This window comes from Tasmannia lanceolata, unplaced genomic scaffold, assembly GCF_043159265.1.
Source record: "Tasmannia lanceolata isolate RefF3 unplaced genomic scaffold, GAP_Taslan_0.1 ptg000012l, whole genome shotgun sequence".
Taxonomy (NCBI): Eukaryota; Viridiplantae; Streptophyta; class Magnoliopsida; order Canellales; family Winteraceae; genus Tasmannia; species Tasmannia lanceolata.
Window position 1 is genome coordinate 58,079,958 of NW_027518689.1, and position 21,179 is coordinate 58,101,136.

At 39.3% G+C, this 21,179-nt stretch overlaps 1 protein-coding gene across 1 annotated transcript in view; it reads left to right on the forward strand.

The window, feature by feature from the left end:
- The window catches only part of LOC143888474 (E3 ubiquitin-protein ligase At4g11680-like), a 39,411-nt gene extending 20,400 nt beyond the window's left edge, over positions 1 to 19,011 (forward strand). The window contains exons 2-4 of the mRNA XM_077392944.1: positions 10,376 to 10,495; positions 10,709 to 11,006; positions 18,676 to 19,011. Coding sequence (XP_077249059.1) covers positions 10,376 to 10,495; positions 10,709 to 11,006; positions 18,676 to 18,837 — 580 coding nt within the window. The 3' untranslated portion in view covers positions 18,838 to 19,011. The remainder of the gene's footprint in view (positions 1 to 10,375; positions 10,496 to 10,708; positions 11,007 to 18,675) is intronic.
- The last annotated feature ends 2,168 nt before the right edge of the window (positions 19,012 to 21,179 follow it).

Consider the following 21,179-nt stretch of genomic DNA (forward strand, 5'->3'; position numbering starts at 1 on the left):
CACGACGGAGTTTTAAAACTATGGTTCAAATTTGAATTTCAGATGGAAGTGGAACTCTAGGACAATTTTATAAACCTCAATCGATGGGCTGTCAGTCATATTCGGTTCCAGCTGGTCATCGAGTCATCGCGGGTTGAACAAATGGCAACGCTAAATGCAATCCTTGCGAGTGGGTCCAGCTTTGGGCGCCTCCGTGTCACGAAAGAACTTCCCTACTGCTATGCAATGATGTAGACGAGATTGTTGAAGGGTGTGGAGGGCTGATATTTCTCCAGTTCCCAGATTATGATTTGATTTTGGAATTCCTTTGGCACTCTGCAATCAAGGAGGCAAGTTCTCTTCCCCGTTTGCTGAATCCTAATCCACCTCCTCCCTTGACAAGGACTCAGGGTGTAAATTTCAATCCCGCTCGATTGGAAGAAAAAGTAAGGCGTTGGCGATCATTGAAGAGCAAAGGGAGGTGACCTTGCAATGTCTATGGAAGCAGACTCAAAAACTTGGGGATTGTAACAACTCGGATTTGGGCAAATTTTTTAGACATAATTTTTTTGCCAAATCTCATAATCCGAATCGCTACCCCAAAAAGGGAAACAAGCTGACATACTACAAGAGGAGCAAGATAAAACTCACCATATTAATTCCAGGAGACTGTAAAATTCCAAAACTACAATTCTTGAAAATAAAAGAATCACTTACTACTAATTGATGTGACAGAATCGTCTTTCTCAACACTAACTCAAACTCTACGATGACTCTTCTCCATCCCATGATGCTTGTTCTAGGTTTGTTCATCTGCAAAGTCTCTTTCCTCGCTTTCCTCGAAACCTGTAGAGATATTGGGGTCAGCAAATGCTGAGCAAAATCATTTAGTGGCTCGCATAGTAAGAGTCTTTCCCAACACTAACTCAAACTCTACGAAGACTTCTCCATCCCATGATGCTTATTCTAGGTTTGTTCATCTGCAAAGGCTCCTTCCTCGCTTTCCTCAAAACCTGTAGAGGTATTGGGGTCAGCAAACGCTGAGCAAAATCATTTAGTGGCTCGCATAGTAAGAGTCCACCAAAAATACAAGTCGCATTAAAACAGTTCTCTTATCATTAGTCATTGGAATGACAATAATACAAAAGGTGAAACTAAATAAGAAACAGGCTAAACAATTATTTCAATCATGAAGTAATATGGAAAAGAAAGATGCATGTGCATGAGAAGGAAGTATGCAATCACATATGCTCACTACCCCAGGATCATATGGCATTCCACATCCCCATTTTTTTCAATTTCTTTTTCTTTGTACTTTACACCAGCCATTGGTTCCCGACCATCAAGGACCCTCCACCCACATATGGGTGTGCTCCTTTATAGGATTTCCTTTGGGTCACCCTATATGGGTCCACTATAAATGCATCACCATCCCGAGGTCGTACGCTCTTTTGTAGGGGTGACTTTTGGCGCTATGCCCAAGGTTGGCTTCATGGGGGGCTCCCTTTTTGGGCCTTCCTCCCACAATTACCATGCATGCAATCATGTTTTTTGTACGTACCTTCTCTCCTTTTTTGGTGAACATTTTTATCCCATTGCATGATTAGTCTTTAACAATCTCTATTTCAAAAAAAAAAAAAGTCTTTAACAATCTCTATTATTTTCTTCAACCATTAATTAAAAAGGAGCATGCTAACGACTCTCTAACAGCCAATAGAAAATGTAAAAGCAAAAGATAAATCATATGAAATACAGTCATAATTACAACTCTACACTTGGAAGCCATTAGTATGAAAGTCACTATCACTTGCCTTGGATTTGAGTGAAGATTGAGATGAAAGCTCTATGTATCAGTCAGAAAATAATCATGTACAATTTACATATCAAGGGTGTTACCATTCGTTCAAATTTTCAATTTTTTTCTACTAAACTTTGTTCATCTTATTGTATTAGTTTCCACCCATTAACTCTATTCTAAACGATCTCTACACATAAACCTCTTACCTTAAAATAAACACCATTCGTATTTGTGCCAAATTAATTACTAAAACTCATGGAGTCTTCAACTTAAACCTCTTACCTTAAAAGAATCATCGTTAACTCTAATTCTAAACTATCCCTACACAAACCTCATACCTTAAAAGAAACACCGTTCGTATTTATGCCAAATTTATTACTAAAACTCATAGAGGCTTCAAGTTAAAACTAAGTGTTGATTTTTTCGTAAAGCAATTGTTATAACACATTCTATTATTATTTATAAATCTGATTTCCTTTTGAAAACCAAAATAAAATAATTATTTAACCCTTTTAGGTGTTGAATTTAATGAAAAGCAGCCATTTAGGGCTTATATATTATTTATATATACTATATCTTTCATGAAAAACAAAATACCTGCATTATATAGCTAGTATATAAAAGGGTTTACATAAAACAACCTATAAAAACATTCGTACATGCCTGATTTTTCGATTTTGGCCAAAGACAAAGCCCAAGACAAAGCCCTTGGTCCTCATGGTTTTCCTATTGCATTCTTCCTAAAATATTGGGAGACTGTTAAAGGAGACATTCTAATCTTTCTCGCCAAATTCCACAAGAGGGGAAAGCTGCGGGAAGAAATTAATGCTGCTTTTTTTTAATATTACTAATACTACTTTTATCACCCTTATTCCAAAAAAAGGATGGAGCTGCTTAATTGAAGGATTTCAGGCCAATTTGTTTGGTTCACAGCATGTACAAGGTTTTGGCTTAGGTCCTGGCTAGGAGGTCCAGAATGGTTATGGAGGATATCATCTCTCAATTTCAGGGGGCCTTCGTCATGGGTAGGCAGATTCTACAAGGGATCCTCATAGCAAATGAGGTTATAGACTCCAGTATCAGCAGTGGTGACAGGAGAACCCTAACCAAAACCGACATGGAAAAGGCATATGACAATGTGGCCTGTTTGTTTTTGGACTATATTCAGGAAATAATGGGCTTTGGGAAGTGATGAAGATCTTGGATTAAGGAAAGTGGATCGTCAGCATCTTTCTCCGTTCTTTTTAATGATTCCCCAGTGTGTATTTTGGGAATACAAGGGGTATCAGATAGGGGATCCTCTATCTCCCTACCTTTTTATCATCATAGCGGAGGCTCTCAGCCTCCTTCTCAGAAAAGATGAGAGTAAAGGTTATATTCACAGGTTGAAACTGAGCAGGAATTCTATACTCATCTCACAACACGCTACTTACAGGAAGGCGTAGAGTGTACAAGGAATCTAAAAAGAATCCTCAGATGGCTCGAAATGTCCTCCGGTTTAAAAGTCAACTTCTCAAAGAGTCTACTAGCAGGTTTGAACTTGGAGAAGAAGGCAGTGGACCACACTTCTATCTTGGTTGCAAATGCAAGGACTTGGCAATAACTTATCTAGGATTGCCTTGGGGCCTGGGATGCCTAGAGCCTCTTTGTGGTCGATATATTGGAGTGGAAGTTGGCAATGTGGAAGAGACAATACCTATCTCTTGGAGGGAGAATCACGCTTATAAAGGCCGCTTTGGCAAACATTCTAGTGTACTATTTATCTCTCTACAAACTTCCGTCTAAGGTGGCCAAATGCATAGAGAAATTGCAGAGAGATTTCCTCTGTGAAAGTAGGGAGGCTAAGGGATAGTTGAAACATGTCATGAGATGGGATAAGGTCTGCAGTCTCAAACCGCATGGAGGGGTTGGTATCAGCTGAATTAAGATGAGGAATATATCCTTATTGGGGAAATGGATCTGGTGCTATAGTGAGTAGTGAGGCTTTATGACAAAAATCATTGGTGATAAATATGGACGAGGTTGGTGGAGTTGGGAATGTAGGGACCATCCTAATGGAAAAGAATCAGGTGCATGGAAGTCAGTCAACTTATCTCGTCTCTTCTTTGAGCCTTGTGTAAGTTTCTTTGTGGGAGGATACACTGTTTTGGGAAGACGTATGGCTAGGGGACTTTTGTTTGTGACATTCTTTCCTGGACATTTTGTCGGTTGGCGACCGACAAAGGGTGAGATTTTACATGGATAGAAAAAGAGATGAAAAGGTTGATTGGATTATCAAACCCAGGAGAGATCTCAAGTAGGGCTGTAAACGGATCGAATTCGAAGCGGATATGTCTATATCCGAATCCGATTCCAGCAAACACTATCCGAATTCGCCGGATATGTAATATTTTTTTTTCGAATTCGATTCCAACGGATATTGTTCGAATTTGGATATTATCTGAATCCGTTTATCCGGTAAATTCGAATATCCGAATTCGCATCCATTTATCCGGTAAATTCATATCCGAATTCGGATTCAGTAAGGGAGAGCCAAATCGATTGGAAAATGCAAGTGGCCGGAGCTTGACGTAACTTGCCGGAGAAGGTGGACGGCGGACAAATTGGCCAAACAAAAAAAATGGCCGAAGCCCACTTCTCTCTCTTTCTCTCCTCTGATATCACTCCCTCTCTCTCTCTCTCTCTCTCTCTCTCTCTCTCTCTCTGCAATTTCTCTTCTTCTCTCCACTAAACCCTCTCAGATCTCGCTCAACTCTCTCTCTATCTCTCTCTCTCTCTCAACTCTGTCTTTTTCCCTCTTTTGCTCTGCAACTCCTAATCTCCTAGATCTCTAGTTTTGAGGTTCAATGGGTAGAGAAACTGGAGGTCCGTGGTGATGGATCTAGGGTTGAAGATGATAGAAGTGAGTTAGATCTAGATCTAGGTGATGAAGGTGATTGGAGCTGTGGTCTTTAGAGAAGAGAATAATGAAGACGATGGTGCTGGTGATAATGGAGGGGATAAATGGGTGAATGAGATCGGATTTGAGTCGGAGAGGGCCAGATTCCAGGAAATCTCACCGGATATGATGAAGGTTTGGGGTTTACAGATGTGGGTTTGGGGCTGAAATGGAATGGGCTGCTATAGATGGGATGGAGATAATGGTACAAATGGAGGGGAAGAAGAATAAGGGAAGCAAAATGGTGGTGGTCGTGGCTGATTGGGTGTGGAGCTCAAGCTCCTTCACTCTTCCTCTCTACCTCTCTTTCTTTCCCTTTCCCTCTCTCTCTGTTTTTTTCCAACGAAAATGAGACCCCCTTTTTGCAGCAGCTTTCATCCAATTTATAGCTAGGGTTCCCAAAATCAAAGTCCATCTTCACGCTCCATTTGTTCTCTCTTAATGTATATAAGATCATCTCATCCGTCCCCTTTTTTGAGTAAAATGGACACCCCCTGATTTTCCAAATGCAGCCCCTTGTAGTGTAATTCGTTTGTCCATTTCATGCACATGAGGGTGGTCCAGAGTGAAAAGGGACCCTATAGAAAAGAATACTATATATTTGCTTTATTAAAAGTACTGTACGGACACATTGTATGGACACACTATAGGATGATCCAAACCGTCCATGTGATGGGCCACAAAGAAAACCAGCTAGCTGATATGTGAATCTTATTTGATAATATTATTACTAATAAATATTAATAAAAATGAAATGATTCGGGATACGGATTCAGATTCGGATACGAATTCGAATATACGGATACTGATACTCAGGGTTTACGGATACAGATGCGGATACAGATCTGGGTATTCGGGATAAACGGATGTACTTCTCGGATTCGGATGTTAAACGGATCGGATGTGCCATTTACCAGATTCGTATCCGCTAAGAGCCGGATATCTTATAAACGGATTCGGATAATATTCGCTTGAAACAGATTCGGATAATATTCGCTTTAAACGGATTCGGATGTAGACTGTAATCAAATTTTCGAATGTCCATTTATAACCTAATCTCAAGGATCAGAAAATAGCCATCCTCTCCAACACCCTTTCACTCCTTGAGCACCACTGTTCCCCGTTCGGTCATGATTGTAGGGTTTGGTCCCTTGACATTTCCGGCCTCTTTTCGGTTCAGTCATTTTTCCACAGATTGGTTAGCGATGATGACACGGATATCAAGTTCTCAATAATATGGAGATCGTCAGCTCCTCCTAGGGTGGCAACATTTGTTTGGACGGTTGCTAACAAGTGGATAAACACTTGTGAAGTTGTGATTGACTCAAGAGATAGAAAGTCTCTATGGCAAGCCGTTGCATCTTGTGCAAGTCGGAAGAAGAGTCTTTAGATTACATCCTTCTCCATTGCCCCCTCTCCTTTGCTTTGTGGAGGGTGATCATAAATAGTTTTGGCTTCTCCTGGGAGTTTCATAGGTCCATCAGAAGAACAACACTACATTGATCGCCTAGTCCGTTGGGAAAGGCGGGTCGATTTTTATGGAGTTTGGTCCCATATGCACTCTGATGGCACATATGGAAGGAGAGGAATAGGAGAATCTTTGAAGAAAAGGAAAGAGCTTTAGTAGAATCCTATCGGAAGCAAAGATTGGTCTCATTGCTTGAGTGCAGAGGATATATTGAGTCTGTTAACTTACCAACTTCTCCAAAAGCTTAAGCTATTGGAGAAAGGCATTATTTATCTTTTATACTTTAACACTCCCCCGCACGTGTGGCCCACTTGGCAAACACGTGGCACATGTGGTCCCACTTTAGGCTGACCATTGCATGTGGATTTTTGCTATCCGGGAAGTTTGAACTCGAGACCTTTGGCCCTGGTACCATGTTAACTTACCAACTTCTCCAAAAGTTTAAGCTATTGGAGAAAGGCGTTATTTATCGTTTACACTTTAACAGAGTCTATTCCCAGATGATATTATTCGAAATTGGCATTCGGTGATTTGGGAGAAAAGTGTTAAAAACCAACCCTCTCGTTTGCGGTCACCACCTATTGTTAGATTGGTTGTAAAACCCCGAGCAAAATCGCTACACATTGCTGAAGAATAAACCGTGTAGAACAAAAAATTTGCTCTAACCCAGGATTCTTAGGGACTAATTGATTTTAATATGATTTATTAAACATAAATATAAATACCTTATTTTGCTGATGAGAAGAAAAATGTCTACGTGATCTACTCCTCGAAAATCCGCCAACGATCTAATCGATGCGAAACCGCAAGTTGAACCGATGGATTCCTTTTTTTGCACAAAAGATCTTGTAAACAACTCTTTGTTTACTTTATAACCTGATCTAAATCATATTATAATGTGGGAATATGTATTTAGATCAATGGAGCTTTGTTGGATGTTTGTCTTTGATTTAGAAAAGACAAAACTAGTTGATGGAATTGAAGAAGAAGAGAAAGACTTTAGGATGTTGCTACTAATTTCCAACACATGTAATTATGGAAGAGCTCTTGTAAACTCTATTCATTTGCCTTGTATTTATAGAGTTCTCAATTTCCATATACACAACCCAAAGCTTCTAGAGAAATCTCACAAAACATGGAAACTAGCCACAATTAGAAGCTCAAATTTGGAAACACGCTAGTTGGCTTTTTCAAAATAAAAACCAAACAATGTCGGGAATGTTTTTAGAAATTCTTAGACTTTTAGAAATCCCTAATTTGAGTTTTTTCCAAGTAAAAAACGAGGTTGCTTTATTGGAAAAAAATAATCCAAAAAATATCTCACATTGTTTCCATTTTCAACATTCCCGCTATAAGCCTGTAGGTCAACTTTCAACCTCATTTTTGGACAAGTAAATGGGCGGATTAGAAAAAATCATAAACTACAAAGTTGTAGATCCTTCAAAATCCTTCGAAACGAGTACTTACACATTATTTTTTAACCAGAGATGAGTAAGTTATGATTGTTTTAGTAAAACCAGTCTATAAGCTAAACTTACAATTATTTATTTAATTCTTTTAATTAAATAAACATATTTCCTTCCATCCAATGGGATAAAAAGCTTTATCCATATTTTTCTATAATTCTCAAAATACCCTTATGGTTTATACTTAACCATTTTGGTATTCCCATTGTATCCCATAGTGCATATACACTATAAACATTGTATATATCATTTTAATGCATCCAATGCCACGAAACTAGTTCGTGTAAGTAACCAAATAAAAGCGGGACCTCTATCTAATAGATAATAATAGGTCAATCGAGTAGTGAGTGGGATCGTATCAGGGATTCAACGGTAGATCCTGCAGAACCCACAAGTGGGCTCCACTGCGATTATTGCTCCGTAGCCAATGCTACAATCCCATTGAGTCAGTGGCCTGCATCGAGACGTAACCCTGAAGATAACCGTCAAATCATCATACCCCTAATCACATCAAATGTGCAAGTCCTTTCTCCAAGTCCACATCTACTGAGTTGAGTCCTACAGGGGTGGACATCAACTACCCCCGGGCTCACTCACGGTATACCTTTCAGTCAAGCAGTGTTGGCCCGCAAATGCATTTGCTGAAAACATTTCATAACTTATTTTGTGAAATCATTTTGATAAACATTTTATCAAATCCACATGGCTATGTATTTTTCTAGGCCTACTGCTCTGACCAAAATCGTAGATGTTATCCTATGAAATAGGTGGATAATTCCATGTCGAGTATTACTATTGACCTCGAAGGTTTGTCCAACACTCCAGTACTACTCTCTAGTGACTCCAAGAGAATCATGGTTAGATAGACCAAGAATGAGAGACTCGCCAACAGACCAATATGACCCCTCAGGTCAAAGGACATGTAAAGGGTCTTGTCTGGTAGAATAACTCAACTATCTCCTGTCCACAAGCTATTGTAATGTTATCCCATTCAGTACCTAATTTAATTGTCATACCCATTCTATCTTGCTTAGGGTCTACTACTCGAGTGATTGAGATAAGTCACTCCACATCTCGTGTATGTTGGCAAGATAGATGCTAGTTGTATACAGAAAGAGGTGTCCAACCTCAACCCCAACTAGGAACTATTAAGGTCTGCAAAGAACCAGAATCCCATATCTCCTTGCTCCCAGGATATGTGAATCCATGAGCATGGGTTTCCTACTTTGCTACCTAAGGACAAATACGTGTCAATAACAAGTAGCATGTCACACATATTTAACTTATAGTCACCCATTAATTGTCATGAAAATAAACTTTTATTGATTAACATGCGAGATATACTGGGTTTTAGGGCACCTACTGTAACACCTATTGCAGGGCTAAAACTCAATTTTGACAGGAGCGGGAGAGGCAAAGGCAAACTGGGATAGCAGGAATTGGGGTTCTTATAAGGAACTCTTTCGGCCGTACATTAATGTCCTTCTTGGGTCCGGCCAGCTTTTGCGAGTCTCATGAGGCTGAAGCAAGAGTTTTATTGCTCGGCCTAAGATGATACACGTCTCACTTCTCTGCCCCTTTGTTTGTCGACGGGGATACTTCTAACATATTGGTTTGGGCAAGCAGCTCGGCTGCAGTTCTATTTGCCCCCTCTTTTCCCACAAGTATAGGTCCGCCAACGACAAAGCAGAAGAGTCGGTAAAAACAGGAGTGGAGAAATTGTAAGTGAAGCTGATCCAATTCCTTGGGATTGGATAGTCGGGCGATGTGTCCTTCTCTTTAGACTTTAGGGCATTGTTTACCGTCATGTATCTACCATTTGGGGGACATCTTGCCCCCTGTCTTAGCTTTTAATCGACTCTTTAGGGCATTGTTTACCGTCATGTATCTACCATTTGGGGGACATCTTGCCCCCTGACTTAGCTTTTAATTGACTTTATAGGGAATAATAACATTACCTTCTTCAAAAAAAGGGGTCAAACTTAAAGATACAGTGGCTTAGTTAGGGTCATCTTGGTTATTCTATGCACAAGGTGATCATTCTTACAGTAGATTCAGTGCATTCTTTTGAAAAAGATCTCTTTGATTATTATAAAATAATTGGGCAACATCTTTCACTGTTTGAAGTGATAATTTTTTTTTTATTCTTCTTATCTCTTTGTCAACGTCCTTCATATGTATATCTGTATTTCTGTGTTTTTATACATCTATAGATACCATACATCATTTTAACTCATTTTTCATGTGAGTATTTGAAAGATGTTTGAGTTGGAAATATTTCACATTGAGTCGGGTTCTGCGGGGCCAGTAAGAAACCTTAGAATTGACCTTCTGATGTTCTCTCAGCATTGTAAAATCATATAAAAGCATGCAGGTTTGATATGCCTGTATATTTATTTCTTCTCATAATAATGTAGACATAATATATGTATCCAATAATTAGACATGCCCTCATTCTTCTGCAAATTTGCAAACACAGAATACAGGAACCCCATCATCAATTCTGCATGTATTATGTAGAATCTAATAGGCCCATCATCAATTCTTCAGTTATTATGTAGAATCTAATTTACTTCATAATGTGTCCTGTATAGTTTTATAATCTTTGGACCCAGAGAATTAATCAAATAAGAAAGGAGTTCATGAATCTATACAAAGGTTTGGAACTGCCAATAATTTGCGTGAGAAATCATGTTTTCTGTTGTAACTCTTAATTTGCTTCTCAGCATTGCGAAAAAATTGGAGTCTGTGAATACGATGATTTCATTCGTCTGGTGGATAATTGGGTTCTATTGGATCGTTATTGGCGGCCAAGCGGTTCTGCAAGATGCTCCTCGCCTCTACTGGTAAGAGCATTGTTCAGTATCTACTCATTCTTTTCTCTCCATTCTGATCCTACAACTTGAAATCTCGATGAAGCATTGTTCTGTTTAAATATAGACACAATGGCATGTGAAAAGATTTGGAGTAATGTTGTTTTAAATATATCTCAATCTCTTATGTTAGCCTTTAGTCTTATTACATACAGATCTCACTGTGGTTCCTTTTAAATGACGCAGGTTAACAGTAGTGTTTCTAGCATTTGATGTGTTCTTTGCAATATTTTGCGTTGCATTGGCTTGTTTCATTGGCATTGCCTTGTGCTGCTGCTTGCCATGCATTATAGCATTTCTATACTCTGTGGCCGGTCAGGAAGGTGCATCTGATGCAGATATCAATGGTCTTCCAAAGTTTACGTTTCGTCAGGTTAACCGAGCGGAGAACTTTGATTTAGAACGGCAAGCAGTTGCCGTTACAACAGCAGAGCCGAGTGCTAGACATTCCACAAATGAAGTCTCTCTTTCACCAGAAGATTCGGTTAGTATCTTTACAGACTGTTCTTTTTGTGAGTTGTTGCACCGTGCGCCCATAAATCCCCCTCCCCCCCACACACACACACCAAGTTCAGGTCTATGCTAACCCGTGCGGTTGTGGCTCTTTGGCTTAAAGTCATGGGTATGCTCTCCATTGATGTGAGTTCAAATCCCCCCGGGCTTACCCGATGCGTGTGGTTTACAGGTGATTGCACGCATCCGTAGGGAATAGTCCCGCCTAAAAATTGGGGTGGGGATACCCTATGTCATCAAATAAAAAAAAGTTCAGGTTTATGCTCTGTTTTCTCGACGTAAAATGGGCGTAAAGCAAATTTTGCATCCATTTTCCCACTTGAAAATTAGCGTAAAATTTGTTTTACGCCCATTTTACGTCGAAAGAAACAGAGCCTTCCTATCTATGGTTAGTGTAGTTTGGTGAAACCGCAAAGGGTTCTGATTTTGCTAGAAATCATGAAACAGAAAAGATCTTAATTTAGTTGCCCTATAACCATGGTTTTAAATTTCGGACTCATCCGAAACCGAAATTTTAGCCGAAATCCTGAAATCTCGGGCGAAATTTGGTATTCGATCTCGAAACGGCTATTTTTTAGGGCGAAATTTTGGTAATTTCGTTTGAAATTCTGTAACGGAATAAAAAATTATTATTTTAACACAAATTTCGTCGTAAATTTCGAGAATTTCGGTTTCGGTACGTTTCGGTCCTCACCGAAATCCGAAATTTCGGATTTCGGTTGAAATTTAAAACCATGCCTATGACTTGAGGTGGCTTCTTTGACATGCAACAGGGCATCCGTGAAATGCCCTTTGCGATGGACGCTAGCAAATCCCTAAATTTAAGTATGTAACATCTACCGATATAGTATAAGTCGACCCCAAACTAGTTTGGGACAAAGGCTTAGTTGAGTTGAGTTGTACTGATATAGTATACTACTAAGACGCATACGGTTTTGGTTTCGGTATGCAATTCGATTTCAGTATTTTTTCGATGGGGATGGATATGGAAACATTTCAGTCATTTCGTGTTAGTTTCGGTGGAAATTTAAAATCACATGTATAAGAAGCATGGTTTTAAATTTTGGCCGAAACGTTTCGTTTCGGTTTTGGCCGCGACCGAAACGAAATTTACATGAAGTCGTTTCCTTACAAGATTTCACTGAAATGTCACCGAAATTTCGGTCGGTTGAAATTTCGTTTTTACCCTTTTTTACAAAATTTCCACCGAAATGTTATAATTCCCTCCGAAATTTATGAAATATTCACCGAAAATAGCCAAAATTTCCATTGAAATCACTGAAATTTACACCGAAATTTTAGACATTTCGGTCGAAATTAAAAAAAAAAAACGAAATCATAATCATATTTTTACATGATTTCAGCTGAAATTTCGGTTTCGTGGTGACCGAAACCGACACCGAAATTTAAAACCTTGATAAGAAGCTCTAGTAGTATTTTCATGATTTATCATATCCACTTTACTTTACGTATTTCTACCAAGTTTGTTATTATTCTCTTTATTGGGATACGACAATATGGAAGTTCATGGAGGTCATTAGATGAATTAGGGACTGTGACCTACTTGCTTGTGGTTGGAAATAGTATGGTAAAAGCCTTTATTTTTCTTTTTCTTTTTCTTTTGTCAGTCGTGGTGATTCTATTAAACGAGAGCAAAACACCCAAATTGCAGACTGAGATGGTCCTGCACCCACAAAAAATATGTAACAAAGAAAGGTAAAAGGACTACAATGGTCTACCAATTACATCAACATACGAGTTGAGGAGACCCGCATGACACCATCTATAGAGTGCTCATTCTGTCTTGTTGGTGGAACACCTTGCATGCTAAAATTCCATGTTGTGCCTACAGATGTAGTCAATCACCTCACCGACCATGTCAAGGAATTGCTAAGGAACATGACTCTAATGCAAACCTAGGGTTCATAGGTTCTTTATAGAGAACTTTTGGAGCATAAAAGTATCTTGACTTCAATAAAACAGGACCACCATTCCATGAATAGTTTTAATATCCAAACAATCAAACGAAAACTAGGGTTTTCTCAAAGATTTAAAGCCTTTTAGTCAGAAACAATAATATATTCATCTGTCCTCAAACTAAAATGACGTAAAAATATCAAAACTAGGGCTAAAGAAACTATGTCTAAGGGGATGGGAATCACGATATAAAGATATGGGTAGATGAAGGGGCTAGTCAAACAAGAATGGGCTGCAAATATGATTATAATGTTTAGGAGAAGCTGTAATGAATCTTGGATACTTTTAGGTAGGAAGAGAATGTAGTCATTGGCCTTGAACTTCGGAGTGTAAGAGGAGATCCCAAGACCTGATGGAGAGAGAACGGCAGCCCCAATCAGTATAGATGCTGTAACAGTCACCAGAGGATGGATAAAAGGGGATGTGGAAGTAGGTAAGACAGCAGGGCAGTAACTAGCAGCAGCAACAAAATTGATGATAAAAATTGAATTGTTTTTCTTGTATTGTTTTTCTATTTGTACATTCTGACCTCCTCGGTCTTTTTTATTGAATTCTACCATTCAAAAAAAAAAATTGAATTGTTACCTACAGTTTTAATAATAAAATCAAGTGGGCAGCAGGACCGTCAAAAAAAAACAAAACAGGAATGGAAGATGAAAACATCAGGAAGAGAACTAAGACAGCAGCTGCAAGACGGCGGGTGCTATCAATAATAAGAGGAGAATAAGGTGAGGGAAGGAGGAAGTGAAGAGGAGAAAAGGAGGACTGCAAGCCAGAAAGGGACTGTTGGTCGTGGAGTGCTGGAGAGAGGGAAAGGGTAGAAAGGGGAAACACATATGAGGAAGAGGGGGAGTGGTTGACGGCTGCAGTGTGGGAGGTGTTGGTCGACAACAGTGATGGTCAAATAGCAGGGAAGGTGCTAAGGAGGGAAATGAATAGGGGAAAGTAGGGAAGTGGGAAGAAGGGGGAAAGTGGGATGTCGGCTGTAGTAATAGGACTGGAAGTGCTGGAGGACGGCAAGGATGGGAGGAAACAGCTGGTGGAGGAGGGGAAAACGATAAAGGAGAGAGAAGTGAGGAAGAGGAGAAGGAAGAGGGAAAGGAGGAAGAGAGGGAGAGAGGATGAAACAAGAGAAAAGTAGGGAGAGTGGTACCTTGTGGCTGCCAAGGAGAGGAGTTGCTCCAATCGTCCAATTCTGTCTAGGGTTTTGGGGAGAATAGGTTATTTATAACGTTTTGGGGTTATTTAAGTGAGGGTCCACTAAGCTCTCAATAGACATGGTCATATAAGTGAGTGAGTGGGGCTTTAGTTGGTGGGGCCCCTTCTATGGTCCAATATAGAATAAGGACACTAGGTAAGTGGGCCATGGAGTGGGTGACGCAGGAGCATCCCCCGAGCAATTACATCACCCTACACTTGGCTCAGTTAGTAGTTTGTTTTTAGTAGTGGGTAGTTTCATTGGTAGTTACCTTAGTCAAATCCTAGCATTCATGTTCTTGGTTGTCATTGTTCATTTGTCACAAGTCATTTTTAGTCATTTGTCATAATTAGGGGTAGTTATGTCTTTTACAATGTATGGGCAACCTATAAAAAGGCCCTTTCCCACTCTTTGTAACTAATTTTTTAAACTCTTTTTGAATCTTGTATAATTAAAAAGCGATCTGAGATCTTGGTGTGCTTGGAGGAAAGATTTCTTTGGAGAAATCCTCTTGCTGAAATTCGTCCAAGAAGGGAGACTTTTAGCTCAATTCCAAGCTGAACTTCCTTTCTCCTGTTGTGGCTGTCTTGTGAAGCAATGTTTTCTTCATTACATCTGATCCTAGGATCCCCTTGCTGGATCCTTCGTGTTTGGTGGAAAATGGCAAGAAGGGAAGCAGATCTGTTCACAGAAGCTGTGAATTTAGTGAAATAATAGCAACAGGGGTGCCAGTGGAAATTGACTATGGCATCAAATCTCTACCCATTGAACTACTGGCTAGAGTGGAAATTGAAGGGGACAAAGAATGTCATCAGTTGGTTTAACAGATCTCATACAGCTCCGTGGAGATTTGCTGCATGGTTCGATGAAATACATGACAAATGGGCGATTTCCACATTCAAGCCTATCATGTGAAAAGATCAGCTAATAGTGTAGCAGACAAGTTAGGTAAGGATGGAGTCTCTAGGGATATTATCTCGATGTGTGACTTCTTGCCTCCTTAATTTCCCTTTTCTGTATTGTTTTTTCTCCTCTTTGTACATTTTCGGCTCTTTTGGGTCCATATTAATATATTATAATCACCATTCAAAAAAAAAAAAAAAAAAGAGTTTCCAACTAGTTCAGAATTTTTTAACTTAGTGACCAATTGATGGAGTAAAAAGAGGTACGGGTAGACCGAAAACAACTTGGGTAGAAATAGTGAGGAAAGACTTGATGGCTAGGAACATAGCAGAGAATATGACCTTGGATAGGAGAGGATGGAAGAAAATGATCCATGTCGACGAACCTAACTAGTGTCGGGATTAGACATTAGTCAATTTGAGCCGGGTAGATTCTTTCACCTTCATGAAAATCTTCTGAAGGATTCATTAGCTGACCCCAACTAGTTGGGACAAAGGCTTAGTTGAGTTGAGTGACCAATTGCAGCCACTCACACATTCCTTTACTTGGCTTTATCTTGCATATCAGACTCTTGTAACCTTTACCGTGCATCAAATTGGTATCAGAGCATGCCAGCCAAAAGAATTTCCTAATTTTTTCAGAAAAAAAGAAGAATTTCCTAATTATGATAATCCTAGAGGATGTTTGCAGGGTTGTTTTGATAGAGGTTACAATGTTTGGTTGGTTGTTTGGCTACCCTACTTTGCTCTTGCTGGGACCTAGCACACATGGACAAAGAAAATGATGACACTCCTATGTTTGGCATTTTTGTTGAGCATAGCATTCAAGTAGAGCTTGGAGATGGCATTTGACTAGAGGACAGGGCGATACATAAGACTGAATTCATCAAGCAGTAAGTGTACACAAGAGACTAATGCAGCTAAGGTTAGAGACTATGAAGCATGGGTACACGGGTACGGGGTGCGGGTACGACACGACACGAGTACGTGATTTTCCAAAAAAAAACGGGTGCGGGTATGTTCGGGTACGCCGAATATAATAATATATTTTAATATTTTAAATATATTTATAAAAAAATAAAATAAAATTGGACAGCAATCAAATAACAATAACATTACCAAAATGGAAAATTCTAATATTACTCTTCATTTCATAAGTGATTTAAGTTCCATATTTCATAACATGAGGCATTAATACATCATTCATTAGAAAAAAAAAGTCTGCCGTCGTTGTGTTGACCAGTGCCTGACAAGATGAATAATTTTTAGAGACCAAATTATGAGATTTTTTATACCGGACTTTTGGGATTTAACAATGTTTGGACATGATAGATTTTATGATTTTTTAAAATTTGAAAAATACCCCACCGTTTGGAAGTTACAAAAGTTAAAATTTTGACCCTACCATTTTTCTTCGAATTTTGTACTAGAATAGGAGAGTTGACTTTTTTTCCTTTTAGATTTGGGTCTTGAAACTATTTTTAATAAATCCAAATGGGGGGTATTCCGTTATTTATATGTAAATCTTAAGTAAATGACATTTACTTAAATGGTTTACATGTAAATACTAATTACAGGAGAGGAGAGGAGAGGAGAGAGAAGCAGCAGGAAGGATTTACACTAGCTGAGAGAAGCAGGATGTGTCGGGTACGCGTGGGTGCGCACCCTAAACGCACCCGACACGCACCCAACAACCAAAATTGGGCCTTTTTTTATTCCTAAATATGGGTACGTACCCAAGACGTACCCAGGGCATACCCGCACCCAATACGTGTCGGGTACGGGTACGGGAGCCCTGGGAGAGTACCCGTGCTTCCTAGGTTAGAGACCTCGTGGTGTTTCCCAACGGTGCTAATACAATTCATCTAGTATTTTGAGGTCTACCCAATTGCACACTACAGGGACGGTTTCCTGTACAGTACAGCTTCTTCTTCCTAGTGCTACGTGTCACCCCTTCAAAAAGTAGACTTCACATCCGTGATTTGAATGAGAGCAATAAAAAATTGATTTTCATTTATTGATCCATGGCATAATATAGAATAAATGAAAAGTGCCCTCCGACATACAATATATACGAAAAAGAAGAGAACTAAAGTTCTAAAATAAAATACCCTCTAATGACTTGAACTCTTGAAGACTTGCTCCCTACTTAAAATTCCCGTAATACATCTGTAGGGCCTATTTAAAACACAACTCAAAGAACTTAAGTGGTTTTGATGGGAAAAGACTCTAATGCCCCCCATTATTTAAAAAAAAAACTTAAATGATACTGTAAATGCTAAATAAAACACTTTCAACATCAACGATGGACCACATCTTAATTCCATGATTCTTCATGACATCTTGGATGATACCTCATCAATAACCAATAAAACTTAGCTCATACATATTACTTTTAAGCATTTTTAAAACATCGGACCGATGTGGATATGGTAAGTGCCCTAAAATGAAAGGAATACACCTCTGCCACATTTTCCTTAGTCTGAAGAATTTTGAGGTGTTACTTCAACCTTTGCTGTTTCCCGTATTTCTCTTGCTGCAACTGTCAACATCATCGTTCTTTTCCTCTCAGATTGTGTTTCTTGCATTTTTTCATGAAATTGCTCGTACAATGTTTGAATAGCAAAATAAAAATAGCCCAATTTTATGAAACCTGTCTCGTGCAAACATAAATATGAAGCACTTCAATAGGAAGATATAACTTGCATCTGAACAAACCTTACAAAATCCTATAGGAAGGGACAGCCCACCCTCAATGGAACCTCGTTGCTTCTCTTTTAGCTTTAGTGATGATTTCTCCTTCCCTCACATTCATCATGTTTAGTCGATTTTGATCATCTGACCTCCCACTTTTCCTCTCGACTCCGTTCTATCCATCACCATCATCATCACAACAAGCTTCACTTGAGTATCCATTGTGCGAGTTCCAAGCAGTAGAGAAGACGATCTCTCTCAGCAGCTGCTCTCTCTTGCTTGTGCTCATGCAAACCTAATGCCTTGGCCTGGGCCACTGACAAAGCAGGAGCGCCTTAGAAGATATCAGATATTATAGCAGAAATTGGGGACCTTACCCAAAAATTTGGTTCCCAATTCAGCACAGGCTGCAGTCAACAAATAAAAGAACGGACATGTTGGCAAAAGGAGTGGACAAGGAGGAAGTAGAGAATGTAAATATAAAGGCAAAGTGGGGTGAGGGGGAGGACCTTAAAATATGAGGGATCTCTGTATTTGTGTTTCAGACAATAGGTGGTAATGGGGGAATTCTTGTCCCCCCAACTGTCAGTTCTGGTTTTTATGTATCTTTCAGCCATAAATGAAATTGTCACTTTAAAAAAACGAAAGAATAAGCATGGAAATAATCCTATTTTTTTATTTAATTAATGCAATAAATTTCATTTCACGTGCTTGAAATGCAAACAAGTTGTGCAGTTGTAGATGTATTTCATCTCTTCCATTTGATTATATATCTATCATTCGGGAAAAAAAATGTTTTCAATTCTGAATTTCACACAAGGTAGTGTCGTAAGAACCTTCACTCAACGTGTATTGAAATGTTGTTGTAGGAATGCTGCATTTGCCTTTCTCAGTATGAAGATGGGGTGGAACTGCACTCACTTCCCTGCAATCACTATTTCCATTCCGGATGCATCGTCAAATGGCTCCGGATAAATGCTACCTGCCCACTCTGCAAATTCAACATTCTCAAGGCTGATGAGCAGGTTTGACTGCAGATGATGGAGGGTGTTGAGGGAAATTGTTGGGTATATTCTTTTCTTTGGTTTGAAATCTCTTGGGTGTTCTTTTAAGATAACTTATACAAATGTTTGGTAAGGAATTCTAGTGTAAAATCATCTTAAAATTTTCCCCCATGAAGCAATTGGAATGCTTCATTCACGATACAGATCTGAGATCGAGTCTCTGACGTTCGACATTGGTAAGTAGAAGATACTTTCTGGTTTGGACGCCATGCATGGAGAAATGCCTCTAGAAGAAACCTGTGCATCTGATCATTCCGATGTTTTGAGCTGAGGTAAGGTTCTTAAACTTGCTTTGTTTTCTGAGCACACATCGAGTGGCAACAGTTAATGTGTCATGGCGCCATAAGCTCAGACTCCACCATGTTTGATCTTACTGAACCATCGCTCCATAAGCTCATAATCCACCATGTTTGATCTTACTGAACCATGGATCCATAAGCTCACAATACGTCATGTTTGATCTTGCTTGCATTTTTCAGAAAGATAAAATTGCTCAATCAACGTCAACACTCACCATTATATGATATTTTTTGGAGATGCCGCAGGTGGATGATTATCCTCCTAAGTTACACATTACACACAGGATTTGATGATCATTATCCAATCCACTCAATAATAATGGTGTAATGAAAATATTTGAAGGCTTTTCTGTTACGAGTATGATAGACTACAAATCCCTTTTTCCTACCATGAAGACTACCAAACCCAGAGTCGGCACAGTTTGCTAGAGTTCCCTAGAGTGACCCACATCTGCGAAGTCCCCCGGGGATTCAAAATCCCTCTCAACTAAGCTCCTCGTAAAGGAAGAGCTTGATCCTCAGCCATCTCCTGATATCCAATGGAGATTAGCACTTTGTCCATATCTGCACAATCATATTCTTTGCAATCCTCCCAAAAATTTTCCCTTCACTGCTTCCGAGAACAGAATTGTAGAATCCAAACAGAAACGCAGAATCCACGCGATCATGAAATGATGAAATGCCCTTCAAAATCCCTGTCAACTAAGCCCTTCACTGCAATCAAATTCTTTTTCCTCAACATGTTAACAATTGCGGAATCCACGCTATCATGAAACGATAAAATTGTCTTAACATGAGATTGGCACTGTGGTCTTCCCCTCACCCTTGTGTTGATTACGATGTCGAAATTTCAATCCTGACTGCCCTCACAAGGAGAGTTGTTAGGGTTTTGCGAACATGGAGAATGACTGAATGATGAGGGATGAGTGGAAGCTTTCATGGTAGGGTTTAGTGAACTCGAAATTCTAATAACGACCTCCTTTGCATGGAGGGTTCTTGTACATTTCTGTAATGGGCAAAGATTCACTGGAAGGTAAATAGGCTTCTATCATTAGAAATTCATAACATAACTGCATTAGAATATACATATATTGGTAATTTAGGGCGAGGTTTCTGAGCTATAGCTCACCCTGAGCAACCCACTATAAACACACCATCTCCATGTTGTTTGACTCGTCCAACCAATTCATTCCATACAACCTCACATAGATAGGGTGTTCGTAACAAACCATCTCCATACAATCATCCTAACCACTCGATCTGTAGAAGCCCACTGTCTGGCCGTACATTCTAAAACTCTACAAATCAACAGATATCATGATCCTATGCAGATGATTTCTTAGGGACACCCTACCTATGTAAGGTCCTATAGAATGAATATGTTGGATGAGTCAAACAACATGGGAGATGGTGTATATAAAGGGCTGCTCAAGCTGCGCGATACCTCATAAACCTTTTCCTGAATTTATATACCATAACATCCATGATCTAAATAACTCACTAACCCAAACCATATCCAGAGGATTTAAAAGAAAAAGTGATTGGCACCCTGCCAACAAAAAAACTTTATGGAATTACCTGCTCTAATTCCATATCAACCAAGTACTCAATCAAATCGCATGGTTTGGATTCCTAATCCACTGATTTAGTGAATGTGTTCGTATTCACTAATAAAATTTTCATTTCAATCAGAAAAAAAAGGATGCGAGGGTCGATAGAGTATCTGTCCTAAGCACTCAAACACTGGGAAAATGGGTAGCATGGAATCACATGGAGCGACTCCTGTTCATTCAGAAAAACTATTTCTCCCAGCAGCTTTTCATTAGAAATTTGCAGAAATGAACCAAGGCCGGATTAAAGAATGCCATTCTCCATGTCTTTTCAACTCTTTTCGTTATCCATAATAGGAAAAAGCACAGAAATGTTGGGAGAGAAAGGGTAAAGAATGTAACCTAACGACCTGTTCATTTTTTTTAAAGATAAAAGAGAGGTGTGAAACAAATGCCCTGT